We start from the raw sequence: 19,482 nt of genomic DNA, 5'->3' as shown, positions 1-19,482 counted from the left end.
AAACCTGACCAGCGCATATGATACATCGGGTCTGGGCAAAGCAGAAACATTACTTCCTTTCACCTTAGAGGCAATAACAACCTCGTTTTAGCTTGCAAAAAACTTGTTTTTGTCTTGTGACGGACCTGTCAAATGACCTTGACCCCGTGACCTTGGTGACCTTGACCATTAGAAAGGATTTTTGACATACTATCAAGTTCCGGGGTCAAAACCCCGAAAAACTCAAAAATAACGATTTTGTAATTAGGGCTCCTTTGCCTTTAGGCAGGAGACCTATTGTAATCGTTAATGTTTTTATTATTATTTCTTATTCCGCCGTATTTTGTACCAGCCCTACAAAAAGCACCGCTGGACAGAATCGCTTGAGAAAAATCACCCAGATGCCCACCGTGCTGAAGTAGATTTTCCCCAAAAAATCTCAAGGCTCTAGGCCCAATAGCAAAGGAGAGATAATTCAAAATTAATTCAAAATTTTCAATTTCCAAAGCAATAATCTCCGAAACTATAAAGTCCAATAACTACCAAATTTCTGGTGCAGCTCTGGAATCCGATTACCTTCAATTTCAACTGCAGGATCCAAGGGGCTACGAGGCACCGTTTGGCCGCCATATTGGATTTAAGGAAATTTCACGTTTTTGACGGGTAGGCATTTCTGCAATCCATAACTCTGAATGTATGATGTCTAGAACTCTGCAAATTTGCACATATAGTGTATATACCTCAAATATGAATATCCTAAAGCTATGTTGCGATATCTTGAATAGTTACGGACATCTATATTTTTACTTTTGTTGTTTATGTTTTACTAAAATGTATTTTTAAAGAATCTCAGCATCATTACTATTTCATTTAAACCGCTAGAATTTGGCAACATGCAGTAACCTGATGTGCTGAACATTTTTTGTTCTTTGGTGCATGTCAAAATGAGAACCGTTTGGCGGCCATTTTGGATTTCGACAGATTCTGGTGACACTGGTCTAGAAACAGCGTAACTGCTCCGGTTCTGCACAAAAAGGCACGAAAATTGCTATTATGCACAAACGTGCAATGCTTAACATTTTGTGTTCTTAGATGCTTATACAAAAATATGACGCTTGGTGGCCATATTAGATTGAAAATTGCACAGATGGATTTAAAAAAAAATCACAGCGTCATTATTATTTCAACTACGCAGCTAGTATCTGGCAGCACGCAGTAACTTGATGTGCTGAACATTTTTTGTTCTTTAGTGCATGTCAAAATGTGAATCGGTTGGCGGCCATATTGGATTTCGGCACATTCTGATAACACTACTTTATATACAGCGTAGCTGCTCAGCGTATGCACAAAAGACGTGAAAATCAGTACAATGCATCACCATGATAGGCTTGAGATTTTGTGTTCTTACATGTATATCAAAATATGCGTCTTTTGGCGGCCATATTGGATTGAAAACTGCACAAATGCAATATTGACCCCAAAACGGCATAAAAGAACATATATCTCCACTACTATTAATCCAATCACTTCCATATTTGGTATGTGGCTTGGTCATGAGATGCCGATCATTTTTGGCTGGTAGTCCCAGAGCGATATCTCTAGCCGTTTGGCCGCCATCTTGGATTGAAGTTTTCCATTTTTCAGGTTGCCATAGCAACAAAAATTGAAATTCAAATGACTTCATTTTTACGGCATCATTAAACACAGTCAATGGAATGTTGTGTGCAAAATCTGAACTCTGTACGTTTCACAGTTCCGGAGATAATAACTATACAGTATTTTGACGGACAGACATGCTGACAGACGGCGGACATATTTGTCACTAAACCTGACCAGCGCATATGATACATCGGGTCTGGGCAAAGCAGAAACATTACTTCCTTTCACCTTAGAGGCAATAACAACCTCGTTTTAGCTTGCAAAAAACTTGTTTTTGTCTTGTGACGGACCTGTCAAATGACCTTGACCCCGTGACCTTGGTGACCTTGACCATTAGAAAGGATTTTTGACATACTATCAAGTTCCGGGGTCAAAACCCGGAAAAACTCAAAAATAACGATTTTGTAATTAGGGCTCCTTTGCCTTTAGGCAGGAGACCTATTGTAATCGTTAATGTTTTTATTATTATTTCTTATTCCGCCGTATTTTGTACCAGCCCTACAAAAAGCACCGCTGGACAGAATCGCTTGAAAAAAATTACCATTGTACCGACAGTGCTGAAGTCGTTTGTGCAAAAATCTCAAGGCTCTAGGCCCAATAGCAAAGGAGAGATAATTCAAAATTAATTCAAAATTTTCAATTTCCAAAGCAATAATCTCCGAAACTACAAGTCCGATAACTACCAAATTTCTGGAGCAGGTCTGGAATCCGATTACCTTCAATTTCAACTGCAGGATCCAAGGGGCTACGAGGCACCGTTTGGCCGCCATATTGGATTTAAGGAAATTTCACGTTTTTGACGGGTAGGCATTTCTGCAATCCATAACTCTGAATGTATGATGTCTAGAACTCTGCAAATTTGCACATATAGTGTATATACCTCAAATATGAATATCCTAAAGCTATGTTGCGATATCTTGAATAGTTACGGACATCTATATTTTTACTTTTGTTGTTTATGTTTTACTAAAATGTATTTTTAAAGAATCTCAGCATCATTACTATTTCATTTAAACCGCTAGAATTTGGCAACATGCAGTAACCTGATGTGCTGAACATTTTTTGTTCTTTGGTGCATGTCAAAATGAGAACCGTTTAAGCGACCATTTTGGATTTCGACAGATTCTGGTGACACTGGTCTAGAAACAGCGTAACTGCTCCGGTTCTGCACAAAAAGGCACGAAAATTGCTATTATGCACAAACGTGCAATGCTTAACATTTTGTGTTCTTAGATGCTTATACAAAAATATGACGCTTGGTGGCCATATTAGATTGAAAATTGCACAGATGGATTTAAAAAAAAATCACAGCGTCATTATTATTTCAACTACGCAGCTAGTATCTGGCAGCACGCAGTAAGTAACTTGATGTGCTGAACATTTTTTGTTCTTTAGTGCATGTCAAAATGTGAATCGGTTGGCGGCCATATTGGATTTCGGCACATTCTGATAACACTACTTTATATACAGCGTAGCTGCTCAGCGTATGCACAAAAAGACGTGAAAATCAGTACAATGCATCACCATGATAGGCTTGAGATTTTGTGTTCTTACATGTATATCAAAATATGCGTCTTTTGGCGGCCATATTGGATTGAAAACTGCACAAATGCAATATTGACCCCAAAACGGCATAAAAGAACATATATCTCCACTACTATTAATCCAATCACTTCCATATTTGGTATGTGGCTTGGTCATGAGATGCCGATCATTTTTGGCTGGTAGTCCCAGAGCGATATCTCTAGCCGTTTGGCCGCCATCTTGGATTGAAGTTTTCCATTTTTCAGGTTGCCATAGCAACAAAAATTGAAATTCAAATGACTTCATTTTTACGGCATCATTAAACACAGTCAATGGAATGTTGTGTGCAAAATCTGAACTCTGTACGTTTCACAGTTCCGGAGATAATAACTATACAGTATTTTGACGGACAGACATGCTGACAGACGGCGGACATATTTGTCACTAAACCTGACCAGCGCATATGATACATCGGGTCTGGGCAAAGCAGAAACATTACTTCCTTTCACCTTAGAGGCAATAACAACCTCGTTTTAGCTTGCAAAAAACTTGTTTTTGTCTTGTGACGGACCTGTCAAATGACCTTGACCCCGTGACCTTGGTGACCTTGACCATTAGAAAGGATTTTTGACATACTATCAAGATCCGGGGTCAAAACCCCGAAAAACTCAAAAATAACGATTTTGTAATTAGGGCTCCTTTGCCTTTAGGCAGGAGACCTATTGTAATCGTTAATGTTTTTAGGGCTCCTTGCCAAAAGGCAGGAGACCTATTGTAATCGTTCGTGTTTTTATTATTATTATTTCTTATTCCGCCGGATTTTGTTCCACTCGTACAAAGAGCACCAGTGGACTGAATCGCTTGAAAAAATTCACCCAGATGCCCACAGTGCTGAAGTTGTTTGTGCAAAAATCTCAAGGTTCTATGCCCAATAGCAAAGGGCAGATAATTGAAAATTAATTCAAAAATTTCAAATGCAAATGCAAATATCTCCAATACCAATGCTCCAATGTTTGCCAAAGTTCTTGAGCAGATGCGCAATCAAAATGTCTACAATTTCGCCTTGACCGGTCGAGTCGCTAAAATGCACCGTTTGGACGCTATGTTGGATTGAAGGTTTTTTTTATGTTTTTAAGCAAAATGCTGACTACTTTCCTCCCAAAATGTGCTGCACTGAAACTACAAGAGCTACGGCTTTCAAACGTTGCATACTTTGTGTCTATGTATGTTCCTACTCAGTAGCATCGTCAAATGTGCCTATGTTTATATCATGACCGCCATATTGGACGCTACTTTTGGGCAAAAGTTGTCTTCAAAAACTTTCACGGGCTTCTTTGCCACTTTGTGCCAAACTAAACTTACCACATACAACACTTTAAATGCTTGTTCTGAAGTGGCCTTTGGTTGTTGAACATTTTCTGTTCTTGGTCCTATGTCAAAAGTCACGGCAAGCGCTAAGGCGTTCAACATTATCCGTGTGAATACAACGTATGTGAACCAAAAGAAAAAAAAACTATTTGAGACGAGCCCCAAATGAAAGAAAAAGAGTACCAAACAAACTCACCCACAACTCCAGGCTGAACACGCTAAATATGACGCAAACAGACTTTCAACAACGTACCAGTCATCATAAATAATACTTACAGTCAAAAACCCAAAGTTTGGACAGATTTAATAAAATAGGGACTTCTTTATATCACCGACGGCCCAGGGATACATTGCCGAATGTGTCATAAGTTTTTCACACATTTACGGCACGGCAGATTACCCGTGGAAAGCATGCGACAGTCTGAAGAAAAGCGCGGGGACGATTATAGCCGCTCCTTCAAACGTACTGTTTGTTATCGATACTACACAGACGCAGGCAAGTTGTGCACATTTATTCACCGTGTCAGCATGGATAGCACTTGAAAAGTAATAGGGAAGTATGCAGTCATAACATCTACATTTATATCTATACATCAACATGTGCATGTGAAGCCTTGGCGACACTTTGCCGGCTTAATTTCCCCCTCATGATATATCCTATAAAGAGACTACTACTGCAAAGCGTGGTCTACGTGCAGATATGGGAGACGATGTCAATTTCAATTGACAGTGACGAGAGCTGGCGACCAAGCTGGTGTTATATTGAACTTTCCATTTTTTCACAAATATGTGTGTTATAACTCTCCAAACCATTGGTGGAAATAAAGAACATTCATTCATCCATTCATTCATTCATTCATTCATTCATTCATTCATAAATAAAGGAATTGAGTATTTAGAGAGAACACTATATGCTATGATATATGACCACCCTCATTGTGGCACAAGAGTTGTATTTACAAACAGTTAAATGTGAATCACGACTTGTCACCTACACGTAACGGCATTTAATGCAGACCAAGAGTATAACAATGTAATGTTTGGCACAGAGGTAATACTAATGTTAATAATAATAAGCAGATCTGTTATGAGCCAAAAAAACCCATAGCGCTACAGAAAATTGAAATACAGTGCAGTAGAGGTGGTGAAAGTTGTAGCTGTGGTCTAAGGGGGGTAACTCTGGTCTAGCTGAAGTAAACGCTAGTAAAATCGTTCAACAGCGACCAGGCGCCGGCTCTGCAATGCCCGAAGAGTAATACGCTTTTGCTAACAATTCGGTGCTGTTTGCATGGATTTTAAAACTTCATAGGTGAGTTGTATCGAGTTTAGGTGTATTTCCAGTATATATACCTGCTCTCGATTCACACATGTTCAGTTGCAACAGCCCGAGTGTAACAGTGTAATGGATACTGATACAAAACTACTGAAGTACCTTAACTGCTGTGTAATCACAAGTTCACTTGCGTGGCGTGAGTGTGACTGACTGATTGAGTTTAGTTTTACGCCGCAGAGTCAGCAATATTCAAGCTATATGGCAGTACTTTATATCACCGACAGCCAAGGTTTATATTACCCAATGTGTCATAAGTTTCTCCCACATTAACTATACAGCAGGTTACCCGCGTCAAAACATGCGACAGTCTGAAGAAAAGCGGGGGACGATTATGGCCGCTTGCAAAGCATGCGACAGTCTGTAGGAAAGCGAGAGGACGATTATGTCTGCTCCTTCAAACCACGAACTCAAGCTGTTTTTATCGACTCCCCACAGACGCAAAGCAGGTTGTACACGTTTATTCACCGTGTCAGCATGGATAGTTATGGAAAACTAATTGGTAAGTATGCAGTCACAACATCTACATCCATATTTACATATCAACATGTGCATGGGATGCCTTGGCGACTCTTTGTCGGCGTAATATTCCTCTCATAAAATGTTCTATAAAGAACCTACCACTGCAAAGTGTGGTCCACGTGCAGATATGTGAGACGATGTCAGTTTCAATTGACAATGACGAGAGAATTGTGTATGGTTGCGAAAGCTATGTAAGAATGCAAATACCGTTACGGCAATGACGATTTATCTCCTTTAGACAATGAAAATCTTATAAAATCCGTACAGAATTATATAACTGAAACTGACCGCTTTACGGAATTCAAGTAACAGCGTATAAACATAAAATGCACTTGGTATCTTGTTCTTTATTTTCTTTTCTTTATTTTTATTTTGTTTTGTCTATTGTCTAGGGTTAATTAGCTTAGTAACCCAAAGTGGACACATTTTTCTAGACTTTGCTTTTACACGACTTATGATGTCCACGTCCCGAGAATACCCCTACTGGAGTACCTTAGTTGCTGTAAAACCACATGTTCACTTGTGTCAGCGTGAGAGGAACAGCGTTATGGATATTGATAAACGCTACAGAAATACGTGCGCTTCGTGGTCGATATGTCTTGGTTGCTGTTGATATTTAGATGGAAATGGTGTCTACCAACAGTGCAGAAAAAATCCGCACCACAACTCGCCAGGTACCTCTATCAGTAGGCAATGCACCATGATAAAGAGCATAAAAATGTCATTCTCTCGGTAAAATGACACATGAGTTGTGTTTACTGACCGTTAAATGTGAATCCGAGTTGTCAGCTACATATGATTTAAATTCACATAATGTCAGTCACAGAGAACCTTTCAAATTATTTAGTTCAGGCAACCAAATTTGGTTTCTCTGACTGTTTGAACGAAGAGTTCTTCTGTTTTGATATTCATGATACCTAAGTGATATTACATAATCTGCGAAACTCTCAACTTCCTAGATTTATGTGATAATTAAAAAATGATTTTACTATTTAAAGAACATGTTTATTTTACAGCCAAAACCTGCGTTCTTCAAAGAAGAAAACTTATTTTATGCGGTTAATTTCATAGTGTTACTTTTGTCATATCTGCCACTTCTATGTAATAGTCTCTCATAACCCTTAAAGTGTGTATATATCTGTACTTTTACATGAGGTGAGACTTAAATAAATATTTGTCTGTCTTCTCAGGACGTGGACAGACGGTTTTCCTTTGATGTCGCTCTGTTTTAAGTAAGGGATTAACTGGTCGGAAAGTGTTAAAATCTTAACTGTTATCCGAATTGTGAAGGTGTCGTGAACTCTGTTCACTCTGGGAGTTCAATCTGGTAAGCGTGGTTAGCATGTGACTATGATAGGTGAGTGAGTTCACTCAGAAATCGCGTTTGCAGTGTTGGCTGAATTCATAAAATGTGTTCACTCCGATAAGTGTACACGCTAGGTGAGTAATAATCAGTGTCAGGAAATTGTGCTATATAATTCTGACAAGAGGAAGTTAATGCATCTTTCACTATGGCAAACGTACAGTTAGATTACAAATTTCTTCTGACATTTCGAGGTGGAAGATATTTCTGCGTGAATTGACACACATACACAATCCTGAAGAGAAGAAGAAATGACTGGTGTTTGTGGCATCAAGTGTTGTAAATCACTTGTGTCTACAGGTAACGACATCCTCGCACAATTACCCCCAGCTAATCCAAATGAAACTGAGATTTGTCGATGCTTAATAACCGTGGGAACATTAGCGCCATTGCCGACACAGTGTATTATAATTTTATTAAAACTGTAAAGAAACCCTTGTTTCGTTTCCTTATAATTACACAGTCTAGTATTGCCCGAAGTCTTGCAATCACAAACTCTGTCTATTGTCTAGGGTTAATTAGCTTAGTAACCCAAAGTGGACACATTTTTCTAGACTTTGTTTTTACACGACTTAGGGTGTCCACGTCCCGAGAATACCCCTACTGGAGTACCTTAGTTGCTGTAAAACCACATGTTCACTTGTGTCAGCGCGGAGAGGAACAGCTTTATGGATATTGATAAAAACAGAAATACGTTAGCCGTGTCGACATGTCTTTTTGGTTGCTGTTGATATTTAGATGGAAATGGTGTCTACCAACAGTGCAGAAAAAATCCGCACTAAACTCGCCAGGTACTTCTATCAGTAGCAATGCACCATAATAAAGAGCATGAAAATGTCATTCTTTAGGTAAAATGACACATGAGTTGTCTTTACTGACTGTTAAATGTGAATCACGACTTGTCAGCTACATGTGACGTACATTTAGATTCACAAAATGTCAGTCACAGTGAACCTTTCAAATTATTTAGTTGAGGCCACCAAATTTTCTGTTTCTTTGACCGTTTGAACAAAGGGTTCTTCTGTTTTGATATTCATGATACCTAAGAAATATTATTTAAAGAACGAAAATAGGTTTTGTGATGAGTTTATCGAAACTTAATGACCTCCCAGTACTTCCAGTCGAAGAGAATTCCAGTAGCAGTGATATGATTCATAATAATAATAATAATAATAAATGGATATTTCTTATGCGCCATAGTCCATCCAGAGCATGCTCAAAGCGCTACATATAAAAAGAGTGACTAGAGTTCAAGAAGAAGATATGACAATTAGCCAAAAATAACCGTGAGAGTATTTTACAGTTATAGGTTGTAGACTTTTTTGAAGAGGAAGGTTTTGAGTCCCGATTTGAATGCTTCTAGGGATGAAGCATTTTTTATGGGAGTAGGAAGACTGTTCCATAGGGTTGGTGCTGCAAATTTGAATGACCTATGGCCAAAGTGTTTGAGATGAACTTGGGGAACTGAGAGAAGATGTTGATTCTGAGAGCGGAGAGAACGGGCAGGCATATATGTTGACAACATCTCAGAGAGGTATGGAGGAGCTAGGCCGTGTTTGCAGCGGAAAACAAGAGTGCAGATCTTGAAATGAATTCTTGCTTCAACCGCAGCCAATGCAGACTCTGGAGGATTGGGGTTATGTGAGTCCATTTGGATGTTTTAGTGACAACTCTGGCGGCAGCATTCTGAAGTTTTTGAAGTCTGAAGAGAAGATCATTGGAGATTCCAAACAGTAGGCTATTGCAATAGTCAATCCTGGAGAGAACAAGTGACTGAGTGAGAACTTTAGCAGCATCTGTGGTTACAAGATGGCGGATGTTACCAATAGAGTGGAGATGGAAGTAGCCTACTCTACAGAGATGGTTCACATGTTGCTCCATGGTGAGACAAGGATCAAGATGAACACCTAGGTTTTTTACACTGGATGAAAGTGGGATATCTGAGTTGGCTACTGTGATGTCCGTAGAGTTTATCCTTTTCAGACATTGCGATGTGCCAATCAACATAGCCTCAGTCTTATCATCATTGAGCTTCAGCTCATTTGTCATCATCCATGAACTAATTGCCTTCGTGCACTGACTCACTCTAGATCTGGCTATTTGTACATCCTCTGGTTTGAAGGAATCCATCAATTGGAGGTCGTCTGCAAATGCGTGGTGATTCAGATCAAAGTTATCAATGACCTTCTCCAAAGGGTTTGTGTATAACACAAAGAGAAGCGGCCCAAGGACTGAGCCCTGAGCCTTCATATTAACTAATACCATTACTACATTCATGAGATATGTGAGAGATGCAAAAAGCTCCAAAGAAGTAAATCCAAGGAGCCCTACATCGCTGCTCGCAGCTATATTTATTATTATTATTATTATTTATTCTTCCGCCGTATTTTGTACCAGAGCTACAGAGAGCACCGCTGGACAGAATGCCTTGACAAAAATCACCCAGATGCCCACCGAGGTGTAGATATCGCGCTTTAAAATCTCTAGGCTGTAGGCCCAATAGCAAAGGGCAGATAATTCAAAATTAATTCAAAAATTTCAATTTCAAATGCAAATATCTCCAAAACTAATGCTCCAATGTGTGCCAAAGTTCTTGAGCAGATGCTCAATCAAAATGCCTACAATTTCGCCTGGACGGCTCAAGTCGCTAAAATGCACCGTTTGGACGCTATTTGGGATTGAAGTTTTGTTGATGTTTTTCAGCAAAATCCTGACTGCATACCTCCCAAAATGTGCTGCACTAAAACTACAAGGGCTACGGCTTTCAAACGTTGCATACTTTGTGTCTATGCATGTTTCTACACAGTAGCATCGTCAAATGTGCCTATGTTTATATGATGGCCGCCATATTGACGCTACTTTTGGGCAAAAGTTGTCTTCAAAACTTTCACGGGCTACTTTGCTATTTTGTGCCAAATGAAACTTACCACATACAACACTTTAAACGCTTGTTCTGAAGTTGCCTTTGGTTGTTGAACATTTTCTGTTCTTGGTCCTATGTCAAAAGTCATGTGATGCGGCGGCCATATTGGATTGAAGATGTTTATCGGAAATTTGCAGATTTTGTTGGGTAGGCATTTTTCGCAAGCCATAACTCTGAATGTATGAACTGCAGAACGCTGTAAATGTGCAGATATACAATATATACCTCAAATATTAATGCTCATAAGCTATGTTGCGATATCTTGATTAGTTACGGATATCTAGATGTTTGCTTCTGTTGTATATTTTGTACTAAAATGTATTTTCAAAAAATCGCAGCGTCATAACTATTTCAACTATGCAGCTAGAATCTGGCAGTACATAGTAACTAAGTGTGTTGAACATTTTTCGCTCTTGGTTGTATGTCAAAATGTGTATTGCTTTACGGCCATATTGGAATTCGTCAGATTCTGATGATACTACATTATAAACAGCATAGCTTCTCAAGTTCTGCACAGAAGGCAGTAAAACTTGGCAGTATGCATCAACATAAGATGCTTAACATTTCGTGTTCTTACATGCATATCAAAAGTTTGATCGCTTGTCGGCCATATGGCATTGAAAATTGCAGAAATGCATTACGAGTCCAAAACGCATAAAACAGCATATAACTCCACCACTATTGCCCCAATCGCTTCCATATTTGGTATGTGACTTGGTCATGAGATGCCGATCATTTTGTCTGGTTGTCCCAGAGCGATATCTCTAGCCGTTTGGCCGCCATCTTGGATTGAAGTTTTTCATTTATCAGGTTGCCATAGCAACAAAAGTTGAAATTCAAATGACTTGATTTTTACATCATCGTTAGGCACAGTCAAGGGAATGCTGTGTGCAAAATCTCAACTCTGTGCGCTTCATAGTTCCGAGATACTAACTATACAGTATTTTGACGGACAGACATGCGGACAGTAGGCGGACATATTTGTCACTAAATCTGACCGGCGATATGATACATCGGGTCTGGGCAAAACAGAAACACTAATTCCTGTCACCCTAGAGGTAATAACAACGGCGTCTTAGCTCGCCAAAAAACGTGTTTTTGTCTTGTGACGGACCAGTCAAATGACTTTGACCCCCGTGACCTTGGTGACCTTGACCATTAGAAAGCATTTTCAACATACTATCAAGTTCCGGGGTCAAAACCCCGAAAAACTCAAAAATAACGAGTTTTAATTAGGGCTCCTTTGCCTTTAGGCAGGAGACCTATTGTAATCGTTAATGTTTTTATTATCATTTATTCTTCCGCCGTATTTTGTACCAGAGCTACAGAGAGCACCGCTGGACAGAATGCCTTGACAAAAATCACCCAGATGCCCACCGAGGTGTAGATATCGCGCTTTAAAATCTCTAGGCTGTAGGCCCAATAGCAAAGGGCAGATAATTCAAAATTAATTCAAAAATTTCAATTTCAAATGCAAATATCTCCAAAACTAATGCTCCAATGTGTGCCAAAGTTCTTGAGCAGATGCGCAATCAAAATGCCTACAATTTCGCCTGGACGGCTCAAGTCGCTAAAATGCACCGCTTTGGACGCTATTTGGGATTGAAGTTTTTTTGATGTTTTTCAGCAAAATCCTGACTGCATACCTCCCAAAATGTGCTGCACTAAAACTACAAGGGCTACGGCTTTCAAACGCTGCATACTTTGTGTCTATGCATGTTTCTACACAGTAGCATCGCCAAATGTGCCTATGTTTATATGATGGCCGCCATATTGGACGCTACTTTTGGGCAAAAGTTGTCTTCAAAAACTTTCACGGGCTACTTTGCTATTTTGTGCCAAACTAAACTTACCACATACAACACTTTAAACGCTTTGTTCTGAAGTTGCCTTTGGTTGTTGAACATTTTCTGTTCTTGGTCCTATGTCAAAAGACCCTGCAAGCGCTACGGCTTTCAAACTTTGAAGAGCCATAAAAATTACTGATCAAAAACATCTGTTCAACATTATCCATGTGGATAAAACGTATGGGAGCTAAAAAGGAAAAACTGTTTGAGACGTGCCCCAAATGAAAGAAAAAGAGTGCCAAACAAACTGACCCTCAACTCCAGGCAGAACACGCCAAACGCCACGCAAAAAGTCTTCCAACAACGTACCAGTCATCATAAATAATGCTTACATTCAAAACCCAAAGTTTGGGCAGATTTAACGAAATAGGGACTTCTTTATATCACCGACGGCCCAGGGATACATTGCCGAATGTGTCATAAGTTTCATCGACATTTACGCACGGCAGATTACCCGCAAAGCATGCGACAGTCTGAAGGAAGGCGCAAAGGACGATATCTCCTATAAAGAGACTACCACTGCAAAGCCGCGGTCCACGCAGATATGGGAGACGATGTAAATTTCAATTGACAATGACGAGCTAGAGCTACACAAAATAAAAATACACTGCAGTAGAGGTGCTATTCCTTCATTGTAATTCAATCTTTGTAAGGGGTATGTCTTTAGGCAGTATTTAAAGATTGTCAATGATTGAGCCGCCCGGTCAGGGTAAAAGTTGTAGCTGTGGTCTAAGGGGAAACTCTGGTCTAGCTGAAGTAAGCTTTAGTAAAATCGCTCAACAACGACCAGGCACCGACTTTGCAATGCCCGAAGAGTAATACGCTTTTGCTAACAATTCGGGTGCTGTTTGCATGGATTTTAAAACTTCATAGGTGAGTTGTATCGAAGTTTAGGTGTATTTCCAGTATATATACCTGCTCTCGATTCACGAATTCAGTTGCAACAGATCGAGTGTAACAGTGTAATGGATACTGATGCAAAACTACTGAAGTACCTTAACTGCTGTGTAATCACAAGTTCCCTTTGCGTGAGCGCGGAGTGTGAGTGAGTTTAGTTTTACGCCACACTCAGCAATATTCAAGCTGTATGTCCGCGGTCTGTAAATAATCGAGTCATCACGACTTGTCAGCTACATGTGACGTACATTTAGATTCACATAATGTCAGTCACAGTGAACCTTTCAAATTATATAGTTGAGGCCACAACATTTTCTGTTTCTCTGACTGTTTGAACAAAGGGTTCTTCTGTTTTGATATTCATGATACCTAAGTGATATTATTTAATGTACGAAAATAGGTTTTGTGATGAGTTTATCGAAACTTAATGACCTCCCAGTACTTCCAGTCGAAGAGCATTCGACTAGCAGTGATATGATTCATATTAACTAATACCATTACTACATTCACGAGATATGTGAGAGATGCAAAAGGCTCCAAAGAAGTAAAGCCAAGGAGCCCTAATCGCTGCTCGCAGCAATATTTACAGATAATAATAGTATCCAGCCAGATATGCTCAAAGAAATATAACTTCTTTTAACAATGACAGCACTGACTAATTCCAACGACTTATAGTGTAACATGAAACACTCATTTCACATAAAATTATCATGAAAATATAAATATTAACTATCTATATGCTTAAAGCTATTAGAAATGCATTGCTTAATTTGGAATGTGAACGACATCAAAACATAACACTTTTGTCTTCATTCTATCTTTTCTTCAATGAGTGTGCATGATTGTGTGTGCTTGTGTCCGAGGGAACGGGGGCTTTAACAGTTGTTGAGTTCTAACCATAAGTGGTCTGATTAATGACATAAGGTAAATATACTTTCTGTGTTCTTTAAATGCATTTCCACTTAGGTACTGCATAAATAAAATATGACATTAACATTACAAATTTAAAGATTTTCACCTACAGAATAATTCTCACTAATGGGTTTTGTGGTTAATGTTGAACAACTCCGAGCAACAAACTCCGTATGATGGTTCACAGTTGGCACCCACCTTACCCTATTCACGACCTGTGACACCTCTTCATACCTGTCACGTGCATAGCTGACCTACATTGACGAACGTTGACCTTTATGACCCAACACTGCCGCTGTTACAGGTCATTGGCTCCCTCCCTCTGCAAGCAGTCTGGGTTCTGCTGTTTATTTTGTTGACAGTTACATAGACAGATTCTTTAATACAAATGCATAAAATCGTGATTTACAATGTGATTTGGTTGTCTGACAAAACATCCACTTGTACAGTTTGAGATCGATTGGGTCTTTGGATGAAGAGATATTTACAAAAAAACGGGTCCACATGCATTTCATGCCAATTTATTAGATACTCTGATAAATTAAGGTGACCTTCTGGGGCATCCCCAAGTAATGCGTCAATAATAAGTGTTGCACCTTGAGCTACAGGCCTCAACATATTTAATAGGGAACAGGACAAAAGGGCCCCAAAACAGAAAAGTCAAAAGGGCCTCACACCCCTAGTCAAAAGGGCCACATCAAAAAGTCAAAAGGGCCCCATATAAAAAAAATAGTAACATCTTTTTTTAAAAGTGTATTATAGTAAAAGGTTATATACATCTATACAATGTATACTTTCTACATACTGGTTCAGATTTTAATAAGATATTTTTTTCAATATTTGAAAGAAAATGCTGACAAAGAATAGATGTATGCGATGGTTATTTATTTCTTGTAATACTCCATCGAATTAAGTAAACAATTTAAGTAAAAATCCTTAAATTTTGAGGGACTCATCAGCATATAGTTTTATATCGCTAATAGTCGAGCAATGAACATACGTCTGTATTGATTGAGTCTAAGACACAAGTATAATGCCCCATTTCTAGTTCACAAATAGTTCGGAGTGATGATAATTGAACCATGAATTAGTTTCAGTATCATAATACCACAGAAACTGGTTAGTTGCAGATACATTTTTAATTTTCGAAAGACAGTTGTAATTTCTGATAGTTTTGAATGATGTTGATGATTTCTTGGTGGAAGAGAGAATTACAAATTATTTCTTTATGAAGCTCAGTATGTATGTAATGGTTTCATATAATGCAGTGCAATCCTAAAATAGTGCTGATTCCAAGTCATTCCTCAGATTTATATTTGTACAAACTCTCCAAAAGTAAATTAGGAATACTAATGCTGTTGTGCAAATTGAGTATGGTCCATCAGGTTGACAAATTCTCCATCATAATTCATTGATGTGAAAGTACTGGACAACCACCCAAGCACTTGTACAGACACCAGAAAAGTATTACACGTTGGTTAATATTTAATTACATATCTTTTTTTTACATAATTTTTGTTTGTTTATATCTTGCAGAGCCATTTTCGAGGTCTGTGTGAGGGGCTGGTGCTGCTTGCAACATGTGGTATCTCTCTTGTGGCCACCAGAATCTACTTCATGGGCAGCAAACCACCAGAATTTGCTCCCTCGGATAACCCAGCTTCCGACTCCGACAGCTTGATGACTAGACTTCTGACCTATCACTTCCTGCCTACTCTCAACATATGGCTGCTCCTATGTCCCTCAGTTCTCAGCTTTGATTGGTCCATGGAATCAGTGCCATTGGTTGAAAGCCTCAGTGATTATAGGAATATATATACAATCATCCTGTACATTTCAATTGCCTATTTTGCTCAGGTGATTATAAAACAGTTGAACCAACCATGTAGAAATCCAATCCTGGGACTGAAATCACAGATGAATGGCAATGGGGTTCACCATAATACCCATGATGGCAAAATTAACCCACCCAGCCAAAAATCACGGTTTAAAAGACGAGAATCTGGAAGTTCTTCTGACAGTGAAGAACTTGATGCACCATCTTCATTTGCCGAAAATCACAGCAACGTGCTCATTGTTTCTTTGGCCATAATTATATTTCCATTTATACCAGCATCAAATTTATTTTTCTATGTAGGTTTTGTCATAGCAGAAAGGATTTTGTACATTCCTAGCATGGGTTTTTGCCTATTGATTGCTGAAGGAGCAGAAGTCCTTTACAATATGTGTTCCAGCCCAAGCAGAAGACGCCTGGTACTCCTGGCTGTTGCTGTGATATTGATGCTGTTCAGTGCTAAAACAGTCTGCAGGAACTTTGCCTGGCACACCGAGGAGAAGCTTTACGCTTCTGGGATCAAGGTGAACCCAGCTAAAGGTATATAAAATGGATCTCATGATCAGAAAATAATTTCTCCCCTTGTGGAATGCCATGTACTCTGTTCTTTAATATAGCTCAGTTTTCTTGTACTATAAGGATTCTTAGTGAACGGACATGGTGTAATGTAAATTATGTCCTTATAAATTATGAGGGAATGTGGATATATAACTTCAGCTGAAGTTGGTAGTCATGGGGTATTAGTAAGCTAAGCTCACATTTTTTGGCTTGTTACAAGATAATGTAATTTCAGCCTGTTTGTCCCTGATTACTTACAAATCTGCCGATAAAAACAAATGATCTGAATCATCATGTATCAGAATTTGGAAACAAGCTATAGTTGCAACAACTCCTTCCTGTCACTTATTTGTGCGACTTATAGGACTTGCACCAAATATAAGCTTCAGAAAGATATAGCACTACACTACAATTGAAATGCTATTTGACCAATTGCTACTTCATATTATGACATTCGGATGCATCCATACCTGGATGACTTCCTTTGGCCCAATGCATTCAAAGAAGGCAGTTTAGAACACTCAAGCCATCTTCCAGTTTCCTTCACAAATTTAGAAAAATCAGCCCAAGGTCATTCAGAAATTTATCGGGGCCATATTTGATATTAACCTGTGACTCATTGCGATGTACTGACTCGGTTTATGGATTATAAGCACACTTCTCACCCTTGGATGTCGCTGCTTGGAACCCTTACTTTGATGCAGGATCAAACAGCCAGAAGTTGTCTGCACCTCAAATACACTCTGGATTGGATCAAGCACCAACAGAGGACACAGCTAGACTCTTTCATCTCTCCAATGGAGCCTGTCTAAGGACCTGAGATGGTAGAGCCTACCAGGCAACATCATTCACAGGACTCCAATCTGGGTGCCACATCCTGTTTGTCACCTCTATACAGACGCATCCCTGACTGGATGGTCAGCTCATCTAGAAGACATGACCACTTCGGGACTTTAGATTCTCACGTACACATCACTTTTCTGGAGATGTAGGCTGTCATACTTGCTATGCAGCACTGGTCATAACAACTCAGAGATTCATCAATCCTTATTGCCACAGACATCTCTCAGTATCTTAAGGGCAACACTACTGCCAGACACATTCCTGGAAAAGTCAACGTCATTGCCAATGACCCTGGAACAGCCTCACAAAGAATTGTTTGCAATAATCAGCTGCCAGTGTATGTCAGCCCAGTTCCAGATCCTCCAGTTACTCAGTGGCTGCCATGTCAACTTTGTGGCCTATTCCTTCCCTCCAGCAGAAATGGTCCACCAAGTTTGAAGAATAATCTGATGACTCTTTGACTGCCCCTCTACCCAGTGCTTTCCCTCTACACAATGCGGCTCAGATTCCACCACCATCTGGAACAACCAATTACAACTCAGATTTTTGCCAGAATTTTTAACTGTTACATAGTCAGTTAGACCTTCTGCATTGTATGACTTTAAATGGAACCAATTTCAGGAGACTCAGGTCTGCAATTGCCAATGATCCTAAAACTGTTCCAATGGTTGTTGATATCCTTTTACATCTCAGGAAGGATCAGCACCTCTTGGGACTTTGGAAGGGTGTCGCATGGCTGAAGCTTCAGTTCTCGACAAGCAAGGAATCTATGTAGGAAAAGATTTATACTTATGCTCTATTCTTATCAGATGGCAGATTTCACTAAGCAGTGTATCTCTACCAAATGTGATTTGTCTGTAGTGTTATAAGGACTGCTATATGATCTGTTTGAGCTGATGGAGAGAGCATCAATATGTCACCTTGCCTGGAAAACTGAATTCTTTAGCTGCACCTTCTAGGATATTTACTTGCTTTGGATGTTAAATCAGTCAGGTTCTGAAAGGATCCATCACTTAAAACACACCCGGAGTTTCAGGCTGTGGACCAGAAGTCTGCTGTAGGACCACAAGGACAGTCCTTGTACAATATTCCAGCTCTGGCCCCTATATTGGATCCGAATAGAATATTATGCCGAGTCAGAATGTTAAAATGTTTCCTTCAGGGGACTGAATCCTTCAGACATGGTCACTGTTGTCATTGGATTTCCTGTCAAGAAAACTGAGATAACACTATCACCAAGAGCACAGTCCTGGTCTGACCATTAAAGAACCCCAGCGTATTGATCTCTCAGACCGCATAATTTACGAGCTATATCCTCCTCTCTTGCGTCCTGGAAAAAATTGTGGTAGCCTGTCAGTGGGCATCATCTAACACATTCACTTGCTTTTCTATGGTTGATGTCATGGAGGATGTAGAAGGCCTGTGTATTCACAGACAGACAGACAATAAATGATCTGTCTGTCTTAGCAGCAAGAGGGACTACAAGTGTTGTCACAACAACCAAAGACAGGGCTCCAGATAAGGGCCGTATCGGCGTATGTACGGACGATAAATATACACGATGCGGTAGGAAATAATTTAGAAAACGTAGCAGATACGCACCACAGCAATGGTGTACAGTCTTAGAATGATTTACAGACATATTTATCTGAAAAAAAGTTTGTATTTTTTTTCAAGTACTCCTATATTTAAAAAATAAAGAGTACGTACTCCTGATGATGAAAAATTATCCGGAGCCCTGAAACACAAGTCCACCAAGCCCTATCCGGGATTTTGCAATTTTGTACACAATCAACAATGAAGATAATTCTTAAAGTACTACCTCTAACATAGTATAGGACCTGTGTAAAATTGGATCATATTGCCATTTCTTGTGTGCAATATTTTCTAATTTTCCAACAATCTTTTTCCATCAAATTTAAT

General features: G+C 39.3%; 1 protein-coding gene across 1 annotated transcript in view; it reads left to right on the top strand.

Moving 5' to 3' along the window:
* LOC124285107 (protein O-mannosyl-transferase TMTC2-like) overlaps positions 1–19,482 on the top strand; it is a 412,056-nt gene that overhangs the window by 80,380 nt on the left and 312,194 nt on the right. The window contains 1 exon segment of the mRNA XM_046721262.1: positions 15,861–16,698. Within this exon segment, the coding sequence (XP_046577218.1) occupies positions 15,861–16,698 (838 nt within the window).

The sequence above is a fragment of the Haliotis rubra genome, unplaced genomic scaffold (genome assembly GCF_003918875.1).
Source record: "Haliotis rubra isolate DU_JTF1 unplaced genomic scaffold, ASM391887v1 Scf352, whole genome shotgun sequence".
Taxonomy (NCBI): Eukaryota; Metazoa; Mollusca; class Gastropoda; order Lepetellida; family Haliotidae; genus Haliotis; species Haliotis rubra.
This window is presented reverse-complemented; position numbering and strand designations above follow the sequence as displayed.